The sequence below is a fragment of the Bufo bufo genome, chromosome 11 (genome assembly GCF_905171765.1).
Source record: "Bufo bufo chromosome 11, aBufBuf1.1, whole genome shotgun sequence".
NCBI classification, from domain to species: Eukaryota; Metazoa; Chordata; class Amphibia; order Anura; family Bufonidae; genus Bufo; species Bufo bufo.
Genome location: NC_053399.1, coordinates 68101593 through 68122134, shown reverse-complemented (window position 1 = coordinate 68122134; position 20542 = coordinate 68101593). Strand labels below are relative to the sequence as shown.

Here is a 20542-nt window from a genome sequence, read left to right as displayed (position 1 = left end):
GAAATTGAAAATTTTTTGTAAATTTGGTATTTTGTTTTATAAAAAAGTATAATTTTTTTTTTACTCCTTTTTACCAGTGTCATGAAGTACAATATGTGACGAAAAACAGGCTCCGAATAGCCTGGATAAGTAAAAGCGTTTTAACCTCTTGGGGACACATGACGTACCTGTACGTCATGATGTCCCGGTACTTAAGGACACCTGACTTACCGGTACCTCATGTGTAGTTCCCATCACCGCTGCGTGGCGGGGGGTGATCGGAACTGGGTGCCTGCTGAAATCAATCAGCAGGCACCCTGGGACAATGCGAGGTTTGCGGCGTTTACGGGTCTTTCCGGCTGGCGGTTGGCTGTGCCCTCAGGTCCCCGTGCTGCTGTAATGGAATCCCGATGGCATGGAAGGCAGCGCGATGCCTTCCTTAGGCATCGGCGATGCCTATCGGTGAAGAGCCTGTGAGATCCAGCCCCCTGGATCTCACAGGCAGGAAGCTGTATGAGTAATACACGCTGTATTACTCATACAGCCAATGCATTCCTATACAGACGTATTGCAATGCATTGTAAAGGGGATCAGACCCCCAAAAGTTTAAGTCCCAAAGTGGGACAAAAAATAAAGTCAAGTAAAAAAGAAAAGTTTACATATTGGGTATCGCAGTGTCTGTATCGACCGGCTCTATAAACTTATCACAAAACCTAACCCCTCATATGTGGCAAATGAACCATTTTTTGTTCACCTTAAATCTCAAAGTACAACAAGCAAGCGGTCAAAACTGCGTATGCCAACCAAAATAGTGCCAGTCTAACAGTCTCCTCATCCCGCAAAAAATTAGCCCCTACCTAAGACAATCACCCCGAAAATAAAAAAAACTAAGGCTCAGAATATGGAAACACTAAAACATCATTTTTTTTTTGTTGTTTTAAAAAAGCTGTTATTGTGTAAAACTTGCATAAATAAATAAAAAGTATACATATTGGGTATCGCTGCATCCGTAATAACCTGCTCTAAAAATATTACATGATCTAACACCTCAGGTGAATACCGTAAAAAAAAGCCATTTTTTTTGTCACCTTACATCTCAAAAAGTGTAATAGCAAGCGATCAAAAAGTCATACGCCCCCCAAAATAGTGCCAATCAAACCGTCATCTCATCCCGAAAAAAAAAATTAACCCCTACACAAGGCAGTCGCCCAAAAAAGAAATAAATCTATGTATAAAGAGATTCTAGATAAAAACAGGCACTCACCATCTGGTATAGTATGTAAATGGATACTTTACTCAATAATATTTTGCAGTTCACCACAAATTGATACAATATCTCACGATCTACATAGAAATATACATAAAATTATACACTATACTAAAACATTTAAAATGTCAGATAGGAAATACCCTATATTAGCCGATTCCTACTTGCTGGTTGGTATAGGTTTTTGGGATAGATATCTTGTAGTACACTCGTGTCTGAATAGTGCTATATTTCTTATTCACATACAACTACACATTTGTTAGTGTTTTTCCACCCCAATTGCGGTGTCACGTGAAATGAGTGGAGTGTCCGTAATAATCATACGAAAAAAAGTGACAGGTACAGTTTAAAAAGATTGGTACAAAAATTAGGTGAAATATGGTAAACGTCTCCTATAGTGTTCAGTCTCAAAAAAAAAATGTGTCATATAATTGTACCACAATTCTCCCAATGATATTCGGTACTTGTTTTGATGTTCACAAGCAGTAAGATTTTTCCTGAGGGTTAGGTATCAATTTCTAGGGTTTGCGTCTGGGGCGTCCCCCTGATGCGCTCCCTCTTACCTTGCCTTTAGCGGTGCACTTCTTATAGTGCTGTTCGTCTTCCACAGGATCGGTTTTCACTTTGGTGCCCGATGCCCCGTGCCGTATGGAGTCTCCACCCCGATTCGGTGTTACGTTTTCTTTACTCCAGGTTGTATATTACGGCTTCTCGGCGTCCCACGAGACCTTCCTCTGAGATCGTCCGGTCTTGCTTCGTTAGCGTGTCACCGTCCCGGCAACTCTTGCGGTGTTTCGCAATAGGGCAAATCAGGTACAAGTCAGGTGATCCTGCTTGCGCTTCAGTATATGTACTGATATGGAGAAGTCAGTCTTTGTAAAAAGCAATGTTATTCAAACATACTCTTTGTATGGGTTTAGGTGGGTAGTTTTGTCCTCTCCAACCAGCCAGATGCGTTTCGAGGGGTCGCCCTCTTCCTCAGTGGTTAGCCACTCCACTCATTTCATGTGACACCGCAATTGCGGTGGAAAAACACTAACAAATGTGTATTGTTGTATGTGAATAAGAAATACAGGGAGTGCAGAATTATTAGGCAAGTTGTATTTTTGAGGATTAATTTTATTATTGAACAACAACCATGTTCTCAATGAACCCAAAAAACTCATTAATATCAAAGCTGAATATTTTTGGAAGTAGTTTTTAGTTTGTCTTTAGTTTTAGCTATTTTAGGGGGATATCTGTGTGTGCAGGTGACTATTACTGTGCATAATTATTAGGCAACTTAACAAAAAACCAATATATACCCATTTCAATTATTTATTTTTACCAGTGAGACCAATATAACATCTCAACATTCACAAATATACATTTCTGACATTCAAAAACAAAACAAAAACAAATCAGTGACCAATATAGCCACCTTTCTTTGCAAGGACACTCAAAAGCCTGCCATCCATGGATTCTGTCAGTGTTTTGATCTGTTCACCATCAACATTGCGTGCAGCAGCAACCACAGCCTCCCAGACACTGTTCAGAGAGGTGTACTGTTTTCCCTCCTTGTAAATCTCACATTTGATGATGGACCACAGGTTCTCAATGGGGTTCAGATCAGGTGAACAAGGAGGCCATGTCATTAGATTTTCTTCTTTTATACCCTTTCTTGCCAGCCACGCTGTGGAGTACTTGGACGCGTGTGATGGAGCATTGTCCTGCATGAAAATCATGTTTTTCTTGAAGGATGCAGACTTCTTCCTGTACCACTGCTTGAAGAAGGTGTCTTCCAGAAACTGGCAGTAGGACTGGGAGTTGAGCTTGACTCCATCCTCAATTCGAAAAGGCCCCACAAGCTCATCTTTGATACCAGCCCAAACCAGTACTCCACCTCCACCTTGCTGGCGTCTGAGTCGGACTGGAGCTCTCTGCCCTTTACCAATCCAGCCACGGGCCCATCCATCTGGCCCATCAAGACTCACTCTCATTTCATCAGTCCATAAAACCTTAGAAAAATCAGTCTTGAGATATTTCTTGGCCCAGTCTTGACGTTTCAGCTTGTGTGTCTTGTTCAGTGGTGGTCGTCTTTCAGCCTTTCTTACCTTGGCCATGTCTCTGAGTATTGCACACCTTGTGCTTTTGGGCACTCCAGTGATGTTGCAGCTCTGAAATATGGCCAAACTGGTGGCAAGTGGCATCTTGGCAGCTGCACGCTTGACTTTTCTCAGTTCATTGGCAGTTATTTTGCGCCTTGGTTTTTCCACACGCTTCTTGCGACCCTGTTGACTATTTTGAATGAAACGCTTGATTGTTCGATGATCACGCTTCAGAAGCTTTGCAATTTTAAGAGTGCTGCATCCCTCTGCAAGATATCTCACTATTTTTGACTTTTCTGAGCCTGTCAAGTCCTTCTTTTGACCCATTTTGCCAAAGGAAAGGAAGTTGCCTAATAATTATGCACACCTAATATAGGGTGTTGATGTCATTAGACCACACCCCTTCTCATTACAGAGATGCACATCACCTAATATGCTTAATTGGTAGTAGGCTTTCGAGCCTATACAGCTTGGAGTAAGACAACATGCATAAAGAGGATGATGTGGTCAAAATACTAATTTGCCTAATAATTCTGCACTCCCTGTATAGCACTATTCAGACACGAGTGTACTACAAAATATCTATCCCAAAAACCTATACCAACCAGCAAGTAGGAATCGGCTAATATAGGGTATTTCCTATCTGACATTTTAATTGTTTTAGTATAGTGTATAATTTTATGTATATCGTGAGATATTGTATCAATTTGTGGTGAACTGCAATATATTATTAAGTAAAGTATCCATTTACATACTATACCAGATGGTGAGTGCCTGTTTTTATCTAGAATCTCTTTATACATATACCTTATATTGGATGAACAGGTGAATCATCCTAAAAACAGAGCACCTTAATCATAAATCAGATATATCTTAAATAAAACTATGGCTTTCAAAATTTGGAGCCACTAAAGAATCCTTAAAAAAATGTCATATTTGGTTTTGTCGCGTCTGTGACAACCTGCTCTATAAAAATACCACATGATCTAACCTGTCAGATGAATGTTGTAAATAAAAAAAAAACTGTGCCAAAACAGCTATTTCTTGTTACCTTGCCTCACAAAAAGTGTAATATAGAGCAACTAAAAATCATATGTACACTAAAATAGTACCAACAAAACTGCCACCCTATCCTGTAGTTTCTAAAATGGGGTCACTTTTTTGGAGTTTCTACTCTAGGGGTGCATCAGGGGGGCTTCAAATGGGACATGGTGTCAAAAAACCAGTCCAGCAAAATCTGCCTTCCAAAAACCGTATGGCATTCCTTTCCTTTTGCACCCTGCCGTGTGCCCATACAGCGGTTTACGACCACATATGATTTTGTGAACTACAGAATCAGAACCATAAATACTGAGTTTTGTTTGGCTGTTAACCCTTACTTTGTAACTGGAAAAAAAAATCTAAAATGGAAAATCTGCCAAAACAGTGAAATTTTGAAATTGTATAATTTTCCATTAATTCTTGTGGAACACCTAAAGGGTTAACTACGTTTGTAAAGTTTTGAATACCTAGAGGGGTTTAGTTTCCAGAATAGGGTAATTTGTGGGTGCTTTCTATTATGTAAGCCTCACAAAGTGACTTCAGACCTGAACTGGTCCCTGAAAAGTGGGTTTTTGAAAATTTCAGAAAAATTTTAAGATTTGCTTCTAAACTTCTAAGCCTTGTAACATCCCCAAAAAATAAAATGTCATTCCCAAAATGTTCCAAATATGAAGTAGACATATGGGGAATGTAAATTTTTAACTATTTTTGTAGGTTACCGTATTTTTCGCCCTATAAGATGCATCGGCCCATAAGACACACCTACCTTTTTGGGCAGGAAAATAAGAAAAAAAAATATTTTTAACCAAAAGGTGTGCTTTTGGTGGGTTTGGAACTAATGGTGGTCTGTCGATGGCACTATTAAAATAAAATAGACATATTTAGTATTGCCGCGTCCGTAAAAACCAGCTCTATAAAAATATCACATGACCTAACCCCTCGGGTGAACACCGTAAAAAAAAAAAAAAAAAAAACTGTGTCAAAACAAGCAATTTTTGTCACCTTGCATCACAAAAGGTGCAACACCAAGTGATCAAAAATGTGTATGTCCCACAAAATGGTACCAATAAAACCGTCACCTCATCCCGCAAAAAATGAGCCCCTACATAAGAAAATCTCTCAAAAAATAAAAAAACTATAGCTCTCAGAACATGGACACATTAAAACATAATTTTTTGGTTTCAAAAATGCTATTATTGTGTAAAACTTTAATAAATGAGAAAAAGTATACATATTGGGTATCGCCACGTCCGTAACAATCTGCTCTATAAAAATGTCACTTGACTGAACCCCTCAGGTGAACGCTGTAAAAATAAATAAATAGAAACTGTGCTAAAACAACCAATTTTTTGGTCACCTTGCCCCATAAAGTGTTATAATGAATGATCAAAAAATCATATGTACCCAAAAATAGTACTAATAAAACTGGCACCTTATCCCCTAGTTTCCAAAATGGGGTCACTTCTTGGGAGTTTCTACTGTAAGGGTGCATCAGGGGGCTTCAAATGGGACATGGCATCTAAAAACCATGTGGAGTTCCTTTCCTTCTGCGCCCTGCCGTGTGCCCATACAGCAGTTTACGACCACATGTGGGGTGTTTCTGTAAACCGCAGAATCTGGGTAATATATATTGAGTTTTGTTTGGCTGTTAACCATCGATGTGTTAAAGAAAAAAATTGATTAAAATGGAAAATCTGCCAAAAAAGTGAAATTTAAAAATTTGATCTCCATTTTCCTTTAATTCTTGTGGAACGCCTAAAGGGTTAACAAAGTTTGTAAAATCGGTTTTGAATACCTTGAGGGGTGTAGTTTCTACAATGGGGTCATTTATGGGGGTATCCACTATGTAGGCCCCACAAAGTGACTTCAGACCTGAACTGGTCCTTATAAAGTGGGTTTTGGCAATTTTCTTAAAAATTTGAAGAATTGCTTCTAAACTTCTAAGCCTTCTAACGTCCTAAAAAAATAAAATGACATTTCCAAAATGATGCCAACATAAAGTAGACATATGGGGAATGTTAAATAATAAATATTTTATGAGGTATCACTTTCTGTTTTAAAAGCAGAGAAATTGAAATTTAGAAAATTGCAAATTTTTCAAATTTTTGGGTAAATTTGGGATTTTTTCATAAAGGTGAAATATTTTGACTCAAATTTATGACTATCATGAAGTACAATGTGTCACGAGAAAACAATCTCTGAATGACTTGGATAAATAAAGGCGTTCCAAAGTTATTACCACATAAAGTGAGATATGTCAGTTTTGCAAAATTTGGCCTGGTCAGGAAGGGGGCAAAGGGCCCAGATGGGAAGTGGTTAATATAGAGCAATTAAAAATCATATGTACACCAAAATAGTACTAATAAAACTGGCACCTTATCCCCTAGTTTCCAAAATAAGGTCACTTTTTGGGAGTTTCTACTGTAAGGGTGCATCAGGGGGGCTTTAAATGGGACAAGGCATCTAAAACCAGTCCAGCAAAATCTGCCTTCCAAAAACCATACGGCGTTCCTTTCCTTCTGCGGCCTGCCGTGCGCACTTGCATCAGTTTACGACCACATGTGGGGTGTTTCTGTAAACCGCAGATTTGGGGTAATAAATATTGAGTTTTGTTTGGCTGTTAACCCTCAATGTGTTAAAGAAAAAAAAAAATGGAAAATCTGCCAAAAAAGTGAAATTTAGAAATGTCATCTCCATTTTCCTTTAGTTCTTGTGGAACACCTAAAGGGTTAACAAAGTTTGTAAAATCAGTTTTGAGTTACTTGAGGTGTGTAGTTTCTACAATGGGGTCATTTATGGGGGGTTTCCACTTTGTAAGCCTCACAAAGTGACTTTAGACCTGAACTGGTCCTTAATAAGTGGGTTTTGGACATTTTCTTAAAAATTTTAAGAACTGCTTCTAAACTTTTAAGCCTTCCAACGCCCTTAAAAAATAAAATAACATTTCCAAAATGATGCCAACATATAGTAGACATATGGGAAATGTTAAGTAATAAATATTTTTTTAGGTATGACTTTCTGTTTTAGAAGCAGAGAAATGTAAATTTAGAAAATTGTGAATTTTTCAAAATTTTGGGTAAATTTGGGATTTTTTTCCTAAATAAAGGTGAAATATATTGACTCAAATTTTTGACTATCATGAAGTACAATATGTCACGAGAAAACAATCTCAGAATGGCTTGGATAAATAAGTGTTCCAAAGCTATTACAACATAAAGTGACGCATGTCAGATTTGTAAATTTTGACCTGGACACTGGGGCATCAATGACCCTTGGTCATGAAAGGGTTAAGGAGTTAAATAATGCTATTATTTTCCATTATAACCATGTTATAATGGAAAATAATAAAGTAATTGTGGTCCCGGGTCACTCATCCCTTCTCTCCTTGGCAACCTTGCGTGAAAATCTCACCGCATCCGCATTTGCTTGCTGATACGATGTGATTTTCACGCTGCCCCATTCATTTCTATGGGGCTGCGTTGCGTGAAAAACGCCGAATATAGAACATGCTGCGATTTTCACGCAACGCACAAGTGATGCGAGAAAACATCGCTTATGTACACAGTCCCATTGAAATGAATGGGTCAGGATTAATTGCGGGTGCAATGCGTTCACCTCCCGCATTGCACCTGCACGGAATACTCGCCCGTGTGAAATGGGCCTTTCTCTTCCTTTCTTCCTCCCTCCTTTCTCTCTCTCCCTCCTTACGGGCATGAGTCGGGTCCCAGGGGAGAGAGGAGGGTTGTATACTTTGAGGGCTGTATAAAGAGTTTCATCCGAAACTAAGGCATCAGGAGATATGAGAACACATCCCAAAAAAAGTGGGGAAGAGGAAAAAGTCAGTCCACACAAATTCAGGGATTTTAGACAGGGCAGTGTTACTGGGGCAGCCATATTGCCTGTGCTGCTGCCTGTGAGATGGCTGCTGAAAAATGATCAGTGTATCATGAGGCTCAGTGGTTGCCGTGAAAACGGCAAGAGTTTTTAACAGTGATTTGGAAAAAACATCACCAACGATATAATAATAACTTGATAAAAAAAACAAATAGGTCACTGTACCCTAGATTCAATAATTTCAAATGAATGAATACATTTATCTTTTCTGTTTTATAAAGGCTACTGTTACAAGTGTATTGGAGTACCTGGTGAATTGGTTTGAAGAAACAGATTTTACTCCAGAACTGGTAAAGATTGATAAGTTTTATGTAGTTTGTCATAGTCTGCCCATCAGAAATCAAACTGTTTCTCTCTTTATTGCTAACAGGGTCGGTGGCTGTATGCCTTGCTTGCCAGTTTGGAGAAACCCTTGCTGCCAGAGGCCCATTCACTTATTAGACAGTTGGCACGCAGATGTTCGCAAGTCAGATCTGGAGTGGTATGGAGACTTTTTGGTGCAAATTCTGAAAACTAAAAAGCTGCATTTTGACTTTTCAGATCATTAGTATATAGTCCTATATAGCAATGTATTTTTGGTATTGCTTGTATTTTCATATTTATATTTTGCATATTTTCAGAAACACAGAGAAGATGAGCGAGTGTCTGCTTTAAACCTGTTAATATGTCTAGTTGGAAGGTAATGTTTCCTTCCTCCTATAAAGCAATCTGTGTATTAGCACAAGTGCAGTATTTACTTGTATGAAAAGATCTAATGAGTTCTTGTACTTGTAGGTTTATGGTGTAGCAAGCTTATATTTAGAGTTTTATACTTTAATAGTGATGATTTCGCTGAAAATATAGCTGCTTTTATAGGCTATGGGGAAATTTATATTAAAAAATTTTCCCCCCCCCTCGCCTATGACAGCACCCTTGGATAGTGTCCGCCCCCTCCTCAGGACAGGAAACAGGAAACACAACCACTTGATAAGGAGGTTCCGACCCCCTTCATACCAGTTCTGTTTCCTGTCCTAAGGGACAAGTCTTGGATTCACACCACACCACAAAGGAGAGCTGCGGGCGCCCCATGTGAGTAACTTAAGAGGAGGGCCTACCCGGCGGTGTAAGTCTTCTTTAAGAAGCCGCTGCAGAAGTCTGGACCTCTGTCTCTTCCCCCCTGCTCCGGTCCCTTCTCCGTCAAGAGGCTTGTTTCAGGTCTCCGGAGTGGTGAACCTCTGTGGCCGTGTTCCACATGTTCGGCTGCCAGCGTCTGACGTCACTTCTGGTTTCGGTGGTTTGCGCTGATGTCACATCCGGTTTCGGTGGTTGGTGCTGAAGTCCCTTTCGGACGCTGATATTGCTCAGGACAGTGGAAGGAAGCATGTGCTGCTGAAGACCGGAAGTGGGAGGAGCCGGTGCGCGCCCGGCAGAGTTAAAGTTCAGCCAGCTCACACTGCTAGCTGGAGAAGAAGCTAGCAGCATTTTGTCTCCATACTCTGCTATTCAAGCGTAAACATGGAACAGTCACAGCGCGCAGAACCCACTGAAACCACCAATGAGTCTTCGGTACCACGGTGGGGTAACAGGGGTTAATACCCCAGATTTCTAGAATTCTTATTTCTTATGGGGCTATTTTTATGTTTAGGTGTCCAAAGAGAGTAGAAGGGTCTCCAGATCTAGAGATAAGGGGTGTGCTATTTGTAAGAAAAAGCTACCCTCCGGCTGCGGGAAGCCTATTTGCCAAGTCTGCGTTGCCAAGCTATTCGAGGATGAGGCCCCATCTCTTATGACAAGTCTTAAACAGATGATCTGGGACAAAGTAAAAGAGTCAGTAAAGGAGTCTGTTAATAGCTTCCTGCAGAACCGCCCCAGCACCTCTGCAGCCGCGTCTATTCCCCCCTCCAGCGACCATGAATTATTATCAGGATTGGAGGAAGAGGGAGAAGGACCATCTTCGGATGAATCCTTTGATCATATAGCGGGAAGATCACTGTTTTAGACAGAAAATATTAGCTCCTTACTTAGAGTAGTTCGAGCTACCATATGAGGCTAGATGATTATAAAGAACCACAGCCTGTTAAAGACTCCATGTTTGAAGGTCTGGGCCCAAAAAAGATAAAAGGGTTTGACGTCCACGAAAATATTTCTGCAGTTATTAAAAAGAAGTGGAGCAGACCAGATAGAAAGTGTTTTATTCCCTCGGCCTTGAAACGTAAATACCCGTTTAATGAGGAAGTTTCGGCGGCGAGGGATAGAGCCCCAAAATTAGACGCCCCTGTGGCTAAAATTTCTAGAAAGGCAGCCCTTCCCTTTGAAGACTCTGGGAGTTTAAAGGATCCTATGGATAGAAGGGCTGAGATTTACTTAAAAAAGAGCTGGGAGGCAACGGTGGGTGCCTTTTAGACCTGCTATTGCTGCCACCTCTGTGGCTAGGTCACTTAAGATTTGGATAAAGGAGCTAGAGGAGCATATTAAAGAGGGAACCCCAAGGGAAGAGTTGCTTTCCTCCTTTCCAACCATATTTAACGCAATAGATTTCCTTGCGGATGCTTCTGCGGACTCTTTGAAGTTCTCGGCTAGAGCTTCCACCCGCTCTAATTCAGCTCGGAGAGCCATATGGTTGAAGGACTGGAGGGTGACTCTTCCTCTAAGGCTACATTATGCGCAATACCATGCCAGGGTGAATTCCTATTTGGCCCTGTGTTAGGTGACCTGCTTGAGAAGGCTTTAGATAAAAAGAAGGGCTTCCCATCAGGGAACAGGCCAGCAGTCTCATAAAAGACCTTTTTCGCCCTCAACCAAATAAAAATACCTATAGAAGGTGGGAGAAAAGGAGAAAAAAACAGGAGGCAGCGCCTCGTGTGTAGAACCATATGATAATATTAAAAACAATAATGCACTGATTGTGCTTACCGTATTGGGTTGTGATGAGTCACAACTCCTATGAATCGCTTGTGCTGGTAAAAGCCCGTCCAGCTTGCGGGGATGACTGCTGCTGCTGCCCAGGTTCTTACCCGTTTTCGTGGAGCACGATATCCGGGGTATGGAGAATAGTGGATAGGTATAAAAAATGAACCTTATAAAAAGCGGCGCTGCTGCAGAAGACAGGACTCAAATAGATAAAATAAAGTGGGTCTTTATTTATATAGGTCTACGCGTTTCAGGGGCGGACTGCCCCCTTCATCAGGACAATATGTCATTACATCTATGTAATGACATATTGTCCTGATGAAGGGGGCAGTCCGCCCCTTAAACGCGTAGACCTATATAAATAAAGACCCACTTTATTTTATCTATTTGAGTCCTGTCTTCTGCAGCAGCGCCATTTTTTATACCTATCCACTATAGAAGGTGGGAGGTATCCAAGCAGGTGCTGCCAGAAAGTCCAAGGGATATCTTTTTTTCTGGTGCAGAAGCCTCCAAAAAGCAGCAGCAATGACGCCAGAGCCCCGGTAGGAGGTCGGCTTTTACTTTTCGCAGAACATTGGAGGAGAATATCAAACAGCCCTTGGATAATCTCTATCCTTTCAGAAGGCTAAAAGATAAATTTTCTGAGACTGCCGCCAGAAAGATATGTTGTAACAGACTATCGTTCCAGTCCCCAAAAGTAAGTGGCCTTGGTTTCAGAAGTATCTTCCCTTCTAGCAAAAAATGTTCTGTCAGAAGTCCCAGTTCAGGAAAAAAAAGGGGGTTTTATGCAACTTTTTTTTTTTTGGTAAAAAAAAAAAACAAATGGCTCCTACCGTACAATTATAAACCTAAAATTGCTGAACAAGTTCCTAGTGTACGAGAAATTTTGTATGGAAACAATCAAGTCTATGTTACTAAATCTGTTTCCAGAGTGTTTCATGGCATCCCTAGATCTCAGGGATGCATACTACCACGTCCCCATACATCCTAGTCATCCGATACCTGAGAGTAGCAGTTCAGTTGGAGGACAGAATACTTCACTTACAATTTCGGGCTCTGCCCTTTTGACTATCTCAAGCCCCCAGGGTATTCACGAAAATTGTGGCGGAAATGATGCCCCATCTGAGAGAGGGAGATCTGGTGGTCATTCCATACATAGACGACTTCCTCCTTCTCTCTCAGACGTCGGAATAGCTAATGGGGCAGATTTCATGGTTCAGAGATGCATTAGACAGATTGGGTTGGGACCTGAACCTAGAGAAGTCCAATCTTGTGCCGAGTCAGTTGTGCACCTTTTTAGGGATGACCCTAGACTCAAGGCAGCAGATTTGTTCTCTTCCCCTTCACAAGGCTCGCCTAATCATATCCCAGGTTCAGGGACTTGCCTTTCGACAGTCAGTATCCCTAAGGAAAGCCATGTCAGTCTTGGGTCTCATGACGGCGGCTATCCCAGGAGTAGAGTGGGCGCAATTCCATTGCAGACCTCTACAGCTACAAATTCTGGAAGTCTGGGACAAAGATCCCTTATCCCTAGACTCTATTATCCATCTATCACCTCATACCCTGTCCTCCCTAGATTGGTGGACCAACCGGTCAAATCTTCAGGGAGGTGTCCCGTGGCAGAGACAGGAGGTCTTATTTCTCACCACGGATGCAAGCCCCTTCGGTTGGGGGGCTCATATACAGTCTCTTCTGCTACAGGGTCAGTGGGATCGAAAGAGTCGAGATCAGTCTCACAATTTCAGAGAATATAAAAAGCTATATTGATGGCCCTGAAGGGGAGTCTTCACTTAATAAGAGGCAGAAATGTTCAGATTTATTCAGACAACATGACAGCTGTGGCATACATCAACAGGCAGGGAGGTACCAGATCGCAGAGTCTTACAGAGTCCCTCAGTCAGGAAATATTTCAATTGGCAGAAGATTCTCATCAATTTCTGCAGTTCACTTGAGAGGAAAGTAGAATGTGACAGCAGACTTCCTAAGCTGACATCTAATCCAACAGGGAGAATGGTCTCTAGACCAGCAGATATTCGACAAGATAACTTCATTATGGGGCCGCCCTGTCATCAATCTTTTTGCCACAAGGGAAAACAGAAGGGTAAAGAGGTTCTTCTCTCCTTTTCTGGAGGAGCGTCCATCTGCTGTGGATGCCCTAGCCCAGTCTTGGAGAGAGGGACTTCTTTACGCCTTTCTCCCGTTAAAGCTACTGCCAAGGGTATTGAGAAAGAGAAGGGAAGAGAATGCCTTGGTTATTACAATAGCTCCCTTTTGGCCAAGGAGGGTTTGGTTCTCTTAGCTACGCAAAATGTCAATAGCCTCCCCGTGGGTCCTACCAGTCTTCCCAGGACGTCTAACTCAGGGGCCCCTCCTTCATCCAGAAGTGGAGAACATGCATTTGACTGCTTGGATGTTTTGCAGATTTTGAGGAATAAGGGGATTTCAGAAGAAGTAGTTAATACCCTTTTAGCCAGCTGTAAAACAGTCACATCAAAGATCTACTTGCGAGTTTGGAAAGCCTTTTGTGCCTTTGCAAACAGGCCGGTCAATATATTTGAAATATTTTAGATTTTCTACAGGAAGGGTGGAGAAAAAAGCTTAGACCCAGTACTCTAAAGGTGCAGGTCTCAGCCTTGAATGCTTTATTCGAGTTCAGGCTAGCCGACCATCCATGGATAAAAAGGTTTATTACAGCAGTCTCTAAATTAGCCCCAGTGCAGAAAATTAAAATTCCTCCTTGGGATCTAAATCTTGTCCTGTCTGCCCTTACGTCAGATCCCTTCGAGCCCATTGAACAGATCTCCATAAAAGTCCTAACATTGAAGTTGGCCTTTTTATTAGCTATTACATCGGCCAGGAGAGTTAGTGAGATCTCTGCCTTCTCTATGGAAAGACCATATTTGAATATTTTGGACGATAGAGTAATTATTTCACCGAACCTTTCCTTCCTTCCAAAAGTGTCCTCTTCCTTCCATCGCTCTCAGGAAGTCATCTTACCTTCTTTTTGCGCCTCTCCAAAAAATTAAAAATCTGAATTTCACTGTTTAGATGTGAGGCGGTGTCTTTTACAGTACTTAGAAGTCACCCAAGCTTGGAGAGCTTCCTCAAAGCTCCTTATTTCCTTTCAGGGCCGGACGAAGGGGTCAGCTGCTTCCTCACAAACTATAGCTAGATGGATAAGGCAGGCTATCCTTTTAGCCTATTCCTCTAAGGTGGCTCCCCCGCACTCCACCAGAGCTGTCTCTACCTCCTGGGCAAAGAGAGCCTCTGCCTCCATTGACAAAATATGTAGGGCAGCTACCTGGAGGCATTACAAATATAAGTTACCTTCTCAGGAGGGCCTGGTATTTGGAAGGGAAGTCCTTCAGGCAGTTGTCCCTCTGTAAAATCTTATTTCGCTGATAAATCCAAGGGTGCTGTCATAGGCGAGAGGGGAAATATGGGATTACACACGGTAATCTTTTTTCCTTAAGCCTATGACAGCACCTGCTTACTCCCCCCCCCCCCCCCCCCCCCCCCAAAAAAAAGTGTGTGTGTGTATATATATATATATATATATATAAGTTTGGACACACCTTCTCATTCAAAGAGTTTTCTTTATTTTCATGACTGAAAATTGTAGATTCACACTGAAGGCATCAAAACTATGAATTAACACATGTGGAATTATATACATAACAAACAAGTGTGAAACAACTGAAAATGTCCTATTCTAGGTTCTTCAAAGTAGCCACCTTTTGCTTTGATTACTGCTTTGCACACTCTTGGCATTCTCTTGATGAGCTTCAAGAGGTAGTCCACTGAAATGGTTTTCACAGGTGTGCCCTGTCAGGTTTAATAAGTGGGATTTCTTGCCTTATAAATGGGGTTGGGACCATCAGTTGCGTTGAGGAGAAGTCAGGTGGATACACAGCTGATAGTCCTACTGAATAGACTGTTAGAATTTGTATTATGGCAAGAAAAAAGCAGCTAAGTAAAGAAAAACGAGTGGTCATCGTTACTTTAAGAAATGAAGGTCAGTCAGTCAGCTGAAAAATTGGGAAAACTTTGAAAGTAAGGGCTATTTGACCATGAAGGAGAGTGATGGGGTGCTGCGCCAGATGACCTGGCCTCCACAGTCACCGGACCTGAACCCAATCGAGATGGTTTGGGGTGAGCTGGACCGCAGAGTGAAGGCAAAAGGGCCAACAAGTGCTAAGCATCTCTGGGAACTCCTTCAAGACTGTTGGAAGACCATTTCAGGTGACTACCTCTTGAAGCTCATCAAGAGAATGCCAAGAGTGTGCAAAGCAGTAATCGAAGCAAAAGGTGGCTACTTTGAAGAACCTAGAATATAACATATTTTCAGTTGTTTCACACTTGTTTGTTATGTATATAATTCCACATGTGTTAATTCATAGTTTTGATGCCTTCAGTGTGAATCTACAATTTTCATAGTCATGAAAATAAAGAAAACTCTTTAAATGAGAAGGTGTTGTTAGATAGAAAATTTCACTGATACAACTGGTATGAGGTATACGTTCCACCTATCAAAATTATATCACTGTCGTTTGGAACGCTATATTACTGTTAAAACTAATATTTTATTGATTCAACACAAGAAAAGGGAAAGGGAACTACCTATATTAAAATACTAGAGCACCATCTAACCAGTGTACGGTCGATGATATGGACCTATGGAGCCGCAGATTGTGGTACATGCGGCTATAGATGGGGTCACTAGAAGTGCCGCAACTAATGCTATACTACAAGCTGGATCATAAGGCCATGGGGCCGTGCTAGATCCAATCCACCAGAAGTAGGCACTGTGGCGCGGTCAAAAGTGCTCTGAACCAATCCCAGCTAATAGTGCCCTAAACTAAATTTAAGATGGACTAATCCATTGATAAACATCTGCCTGCAGAAGCCGACCTCACTGGAACCATCCGTTCAGAGTGAATCAGATGTCTGAGTGTCGGCTCTGCAGGCACGAATCAAGGGACACTAGGCTAAGCTGGGTGGAACAGAAAGCTTGATTGCATTTGCTCATCAGCTGCAGAGGGCTGAGAACCGCAGACCTCAACTGCAGTGTGAGCACAAACAAGCAGTAAGATCATTGATTTATCCCCACACCACGCTCGACGCGTTTCACCATATTTGGCTCGTCAGGAGCATAATTCTGTGGTTACATGGACAAATGGTCAAAGCTGCTAAGCCTCCGTGACAGAGGCTGCAGCTGTCAGTACGAGGTGGCCGAACGCGGCCGCTCAAGTGCACGGAATATAAGGAGAGTCCTCCTCCCCTCTGCTGAGTCACGCCTTCAGGGCGGCCAATGAGATTGCAGGAGGCGCGGCACCGCCGCATCATCCGTCCCGCCCCCATTGTACCGCCCCCTCTATGAGGCGGGCCCAGATGAATGTCACAACATTCATACATTAAAGATAGAGCTGATGCATACGGCGGCTCACTGATCCAGCGGCACAGTACAGCAGCGATCGGGATGAGGACTGCTGAGTGGTCATCAGTTCCTCCTGTTGAGGACATCAATCGGTAACGGACAACACAATGGCACAGGGTCACCTCTTAAAGGGACCATGCAGTCTTATTGATCTCAGTCAAATATTAATTTATTAATGATAAGCTGTCCAATGCATAATACTCCTGAGACACAGGGATCTACTTATACCCCTGCTGCACTCTCTTGTCATGTAGGTTATAGAAAACACGCAAAGGAGTTATATTCATTCAATCCATGAGGTTGGAGCGCATATAGGCGGTAGATCCACTGTGTCTCTTTTTGCAACAGACGCCTATCAAAGTCGCCTCCTCTTGGCGATCTTCTAACCACCTCCACAGCCTGAAATTTAATGGCATCCGCATCACCGTTATGTACAGTTGACATATGTCTGGCGATAGGGGTATCAGCCCCATTGCGGATGTCATTTAGGTGTTCTGCTACTCTTCTGCGGAATTCCCTTGTGGTTTTACCCACATATTGTTTTCCGCATACACAGGTGGCCAAGTATACCAGGCCTCTCGTCTTACAATTTACAAAAGATCTAATATTAAATCTCCGTTCAGTGACGCTGCAAATAAATGTCGCGCCAGTCCGAATTGCAGGGCAAGCCACGCACCCGCCACAACGGAAGGTCCCTTTGAGGCTGGTACTCAGCCAAGTAGATGTAATAGGACCCTGAAAGAAGCTGTGGACCAAGCGATCTCTCAAACTGCGTCCACGCCTGTATGTAATCAATGGCGCGTCGCCTATCATATCTCCAATATCTGGGTCTGATTTTAAAATACCCCAATAGGTCTTCAACAGCTCTCTCACTGTGTTATGTGCTTCATCATATGTGGCTATGATGCGCAACTGCTCTGTTCCCAATGATCCTGGCCTAGGGGTAAGAAGGGCATCCCCAAACATCCCCAGATCCCTTGCTTCTATGGGTTACCCAAGGTGCACAAGGGACTTTCCCCATTAAAGGGACGTCCCATTGTTTCAGGGACTGGGAGCTTGACGCATCCAATCAGTACATACGTGGACAGGATTTTACGACCCTTTGCGGTGTCCCTGTCCTCGTATGTACGTGATTCGATGGATGTGATCAAAAAACTGGAGGGAATTCATCTTGGTGAGAACGTTATGCTGGCCAGCTTGGATGTTGAGGCCCTCTACAGTTCCATACCCCATGATAGGGGGTGTGGAGTTGTGGCCTCATTTCTCAGTCAACGTGGCACCCATTGCTGGCAGCATAACGAATTTGTTCTTGAGCTAATGAAGTTTATCCTCGAACACAACTGTTTCATTTTTGACCATCGCATGTACCACCAGCTCAGGGGAGTGGCGATGGGGAGCCCTTGTGCACCGACCTTCGCCAATCTCTACCTGGGCTGGTGGGAACGGGAGGTTGTGTTCGCGGATAATCAGAGATGGGCTGACCACATTAATTTGTGGTTACGCTTTTTAGATGATGTGCTGATTTTATGGTCGGGGACTGTGGAGGACTTCAATCGGTTCGTTTCAGACCTGAATGTATATTCTATAGGACTATTCTTCACATCAGAAATCCAGGAATCGCAAATCAATTTTTTGGATTTGACCATCTTCAGGGACAGGATGGGTAATATTGGCACACGATTGTTCCGCAAGGAGACTGCGACCAACAGCCTCCTTAGATGGGACAGTTGCCACCCCCTGCCCCTGAGGAGGGGAATTCCAAAAGGGCAATACCTTCGGGTACGGCGCAACTGCTCTAGTATGTCGGATTTCAGAACGGCATCTAGTGAGCTACGAACCAGGTTTAGGAGTAGGGGGTACCCGCAACATGTATTAGCCAAGGCGTACCATCACTCGCTGGCCCAAAATCGGGATGCCCTTCTTACCCCTAGGCCAGGATCATTGGGAACAGAGCAGTTGCGCATCATAGCCACATATGATGAAGCACATAACACAGTGAGAGAGCTGTTGAAGACCTATTGGGGTATTTTAAAATCAGACCCAGATATTGGAGATATGATAGGCGACGCGCCATTGATTACATACAGGCGTGGACGCAGTTTGAGAGATCGCTTGGTCCACAGCTTCTTTCAGGGTCCTATTACATCTACTTGGCTGAGTACCAGCCTCAAAGGGACCTTCCGTTGTGGCGGGTGCGTGGCTTGCCCTGCAATTCGGACTGGCGCGACATTTATTTGCAGCGTCACTGAACGGAGATTTAATATTAGATCTTTTGTAAATTGTAAGACGAGAGGCCTGGTATACTTGGCCACCTGTGTATGCGGAAAACAATATGTGGGTAAAACCACAAGGGAATTCCGCAGAAGAGTAGCAGAACACCTAAATGACATCCGCAATGGGGCTGATACCCCTATCGCCAGACATATGTCAACTGTACATAACGGTGATGCGGATGCCATTAAATTTCAGGCTGTGGAGGTGGTTAGAAGATCGCCAAGAGGAGGCGACTTTGGGCGTCTGTTGCAAAAAGAGACACAGTGGATCTACCGCCTATATGCGCTCCAACCTCATGGATTGAATGAATATAACTCCTTTGCGTGTTTTCTATAACCTACATGACAAGAGAGTGCAGCAGGGGTATAAGTAGATCCCTGTGTCTCAGGAGTATTATGCATTGGACAGCTTATCATTAATAAATTAATATTTGACTCGCTTTTGTGTCACCACCTGAGATCAATAAGACTGCATGGTCCCTTTAAGAGGTGACCCTGTGCCATTGTGTTGTCCGTTACCGATTGATGTCCTCAACAGGAGGAACTGATGACCACTCAGCAGTCCTCATCCCGATCGCTGCTGTACTGTGCCGCTGGATCAGTGAGCCGCCGTATGCATCAGCTCTATCTTTAATGTATGAATGTTGTGACATTCATCTGGGCCCGCCTCATAGAGGGGGCGGTACAATGGGGGCGGGACGGATGATGCGGCGGTGCCGCGCCTCCTGCAATCTCATTGGCCGCCCTGAAGGCGTGACTCAGCAGAGGGGAGGAGGACTCCTTATATTCCGTGCACTTGAGCGGCCGCGTTCGGCCACCTCGTACTGACAGCTGCAGCCTCTGTCACGGAGGCTTAGCAGCTTTGACCATTTGTCCATGTAACCACAGAATTATGCTCCTGACGAGCCAAATATGGTGAAACGCGTCGAGCGTGGTGTGGGGATAAATCAATGATCTTACTGCTTGTTTGTGCTCACACTGCAGTTGAGGTCTGCGGTTCTCAGCCCTCTGCAGCTGATGAGCAAATGCAATCAAGCTTTCTGTTCCACCCAGCTTAGCCTAGTGTCCCTTGATTCGTGCCTGCAGAGCCGACACTCAGACATCTGATTCACCCTGAACGGATGGTTCCAGTGAGGTCGGCTTCTGCAGGCAGATGTTTATCAATGGATTAGTCCATCTTAAATTTAGTTTAGGGCACTATTAGCTGGGATTGGTTCAGAGCACTTTTGACCGCGCCACAGTGCCTACTTCTGGTGGATTGGATCTAGCACGGCCCCATGGCCTTATGATCCAGCTTGTAGTATAGCATTAGTTGCGGCACTTCTAGTGACCCCATCTATAGCCGCATGTACCACAATCTGCGGCTCCATAGGTCCATATCATCGACCGTACACTGGTTAGATGGTGCTCTAGTATTTTAATATAGGTAGTTCCCTTTCCCTTTTCTTGTGTTGAATCAATAAAATATTAGTTTTAACAGTAATATAGCGTTCCAAACGACAGTGATATAATATAAATGAGAAGGTGTCCAAACTTTTGGTCTGTACTGTGTGTATGTGTGTATGTATGTGTGTATATATGTATATGTATGTGTGTATATATATATATATATATATATATATATATATATATATATATATATATATATATATATATATATATATATATATATATA

At 42.8% G+C, this 20542-nt stretch overlaps 1 protein-coding gene across 4 annotated transcripts in view; it reads left to right on the top strand.

The window, feature by feature from the left end:
* Positions 1–20542, top strand: part of GEMIN2 (gem nuclear organelle associated protein 2) — a 210191-nt gene that overhangs the window by 168783 nt on the left and 20866 nt on the right. For 3 of the 4 annotated variants that reach the window (XM_040410958.1, XM_040410957.1, XM_040410955.1), the window contains 3 exons: positions 8490–8558; positions 8639–8749; positions 8889–8947. In XM_040410958.1, coding sequence (XP_040266892.1) covers positions 8490–8558; positions 8639–8749; positions 8889–8947 — 239 coding nt within the window. Of the gene's footprint in view, positions 1–8489; positions 8559–8638; positions 8750–8888; positions 8953–13578; positions 13590–20542 lie in introns of those variants that run through there. The other variant, XM_040410956.1, reaches the window with a different exon arrangement.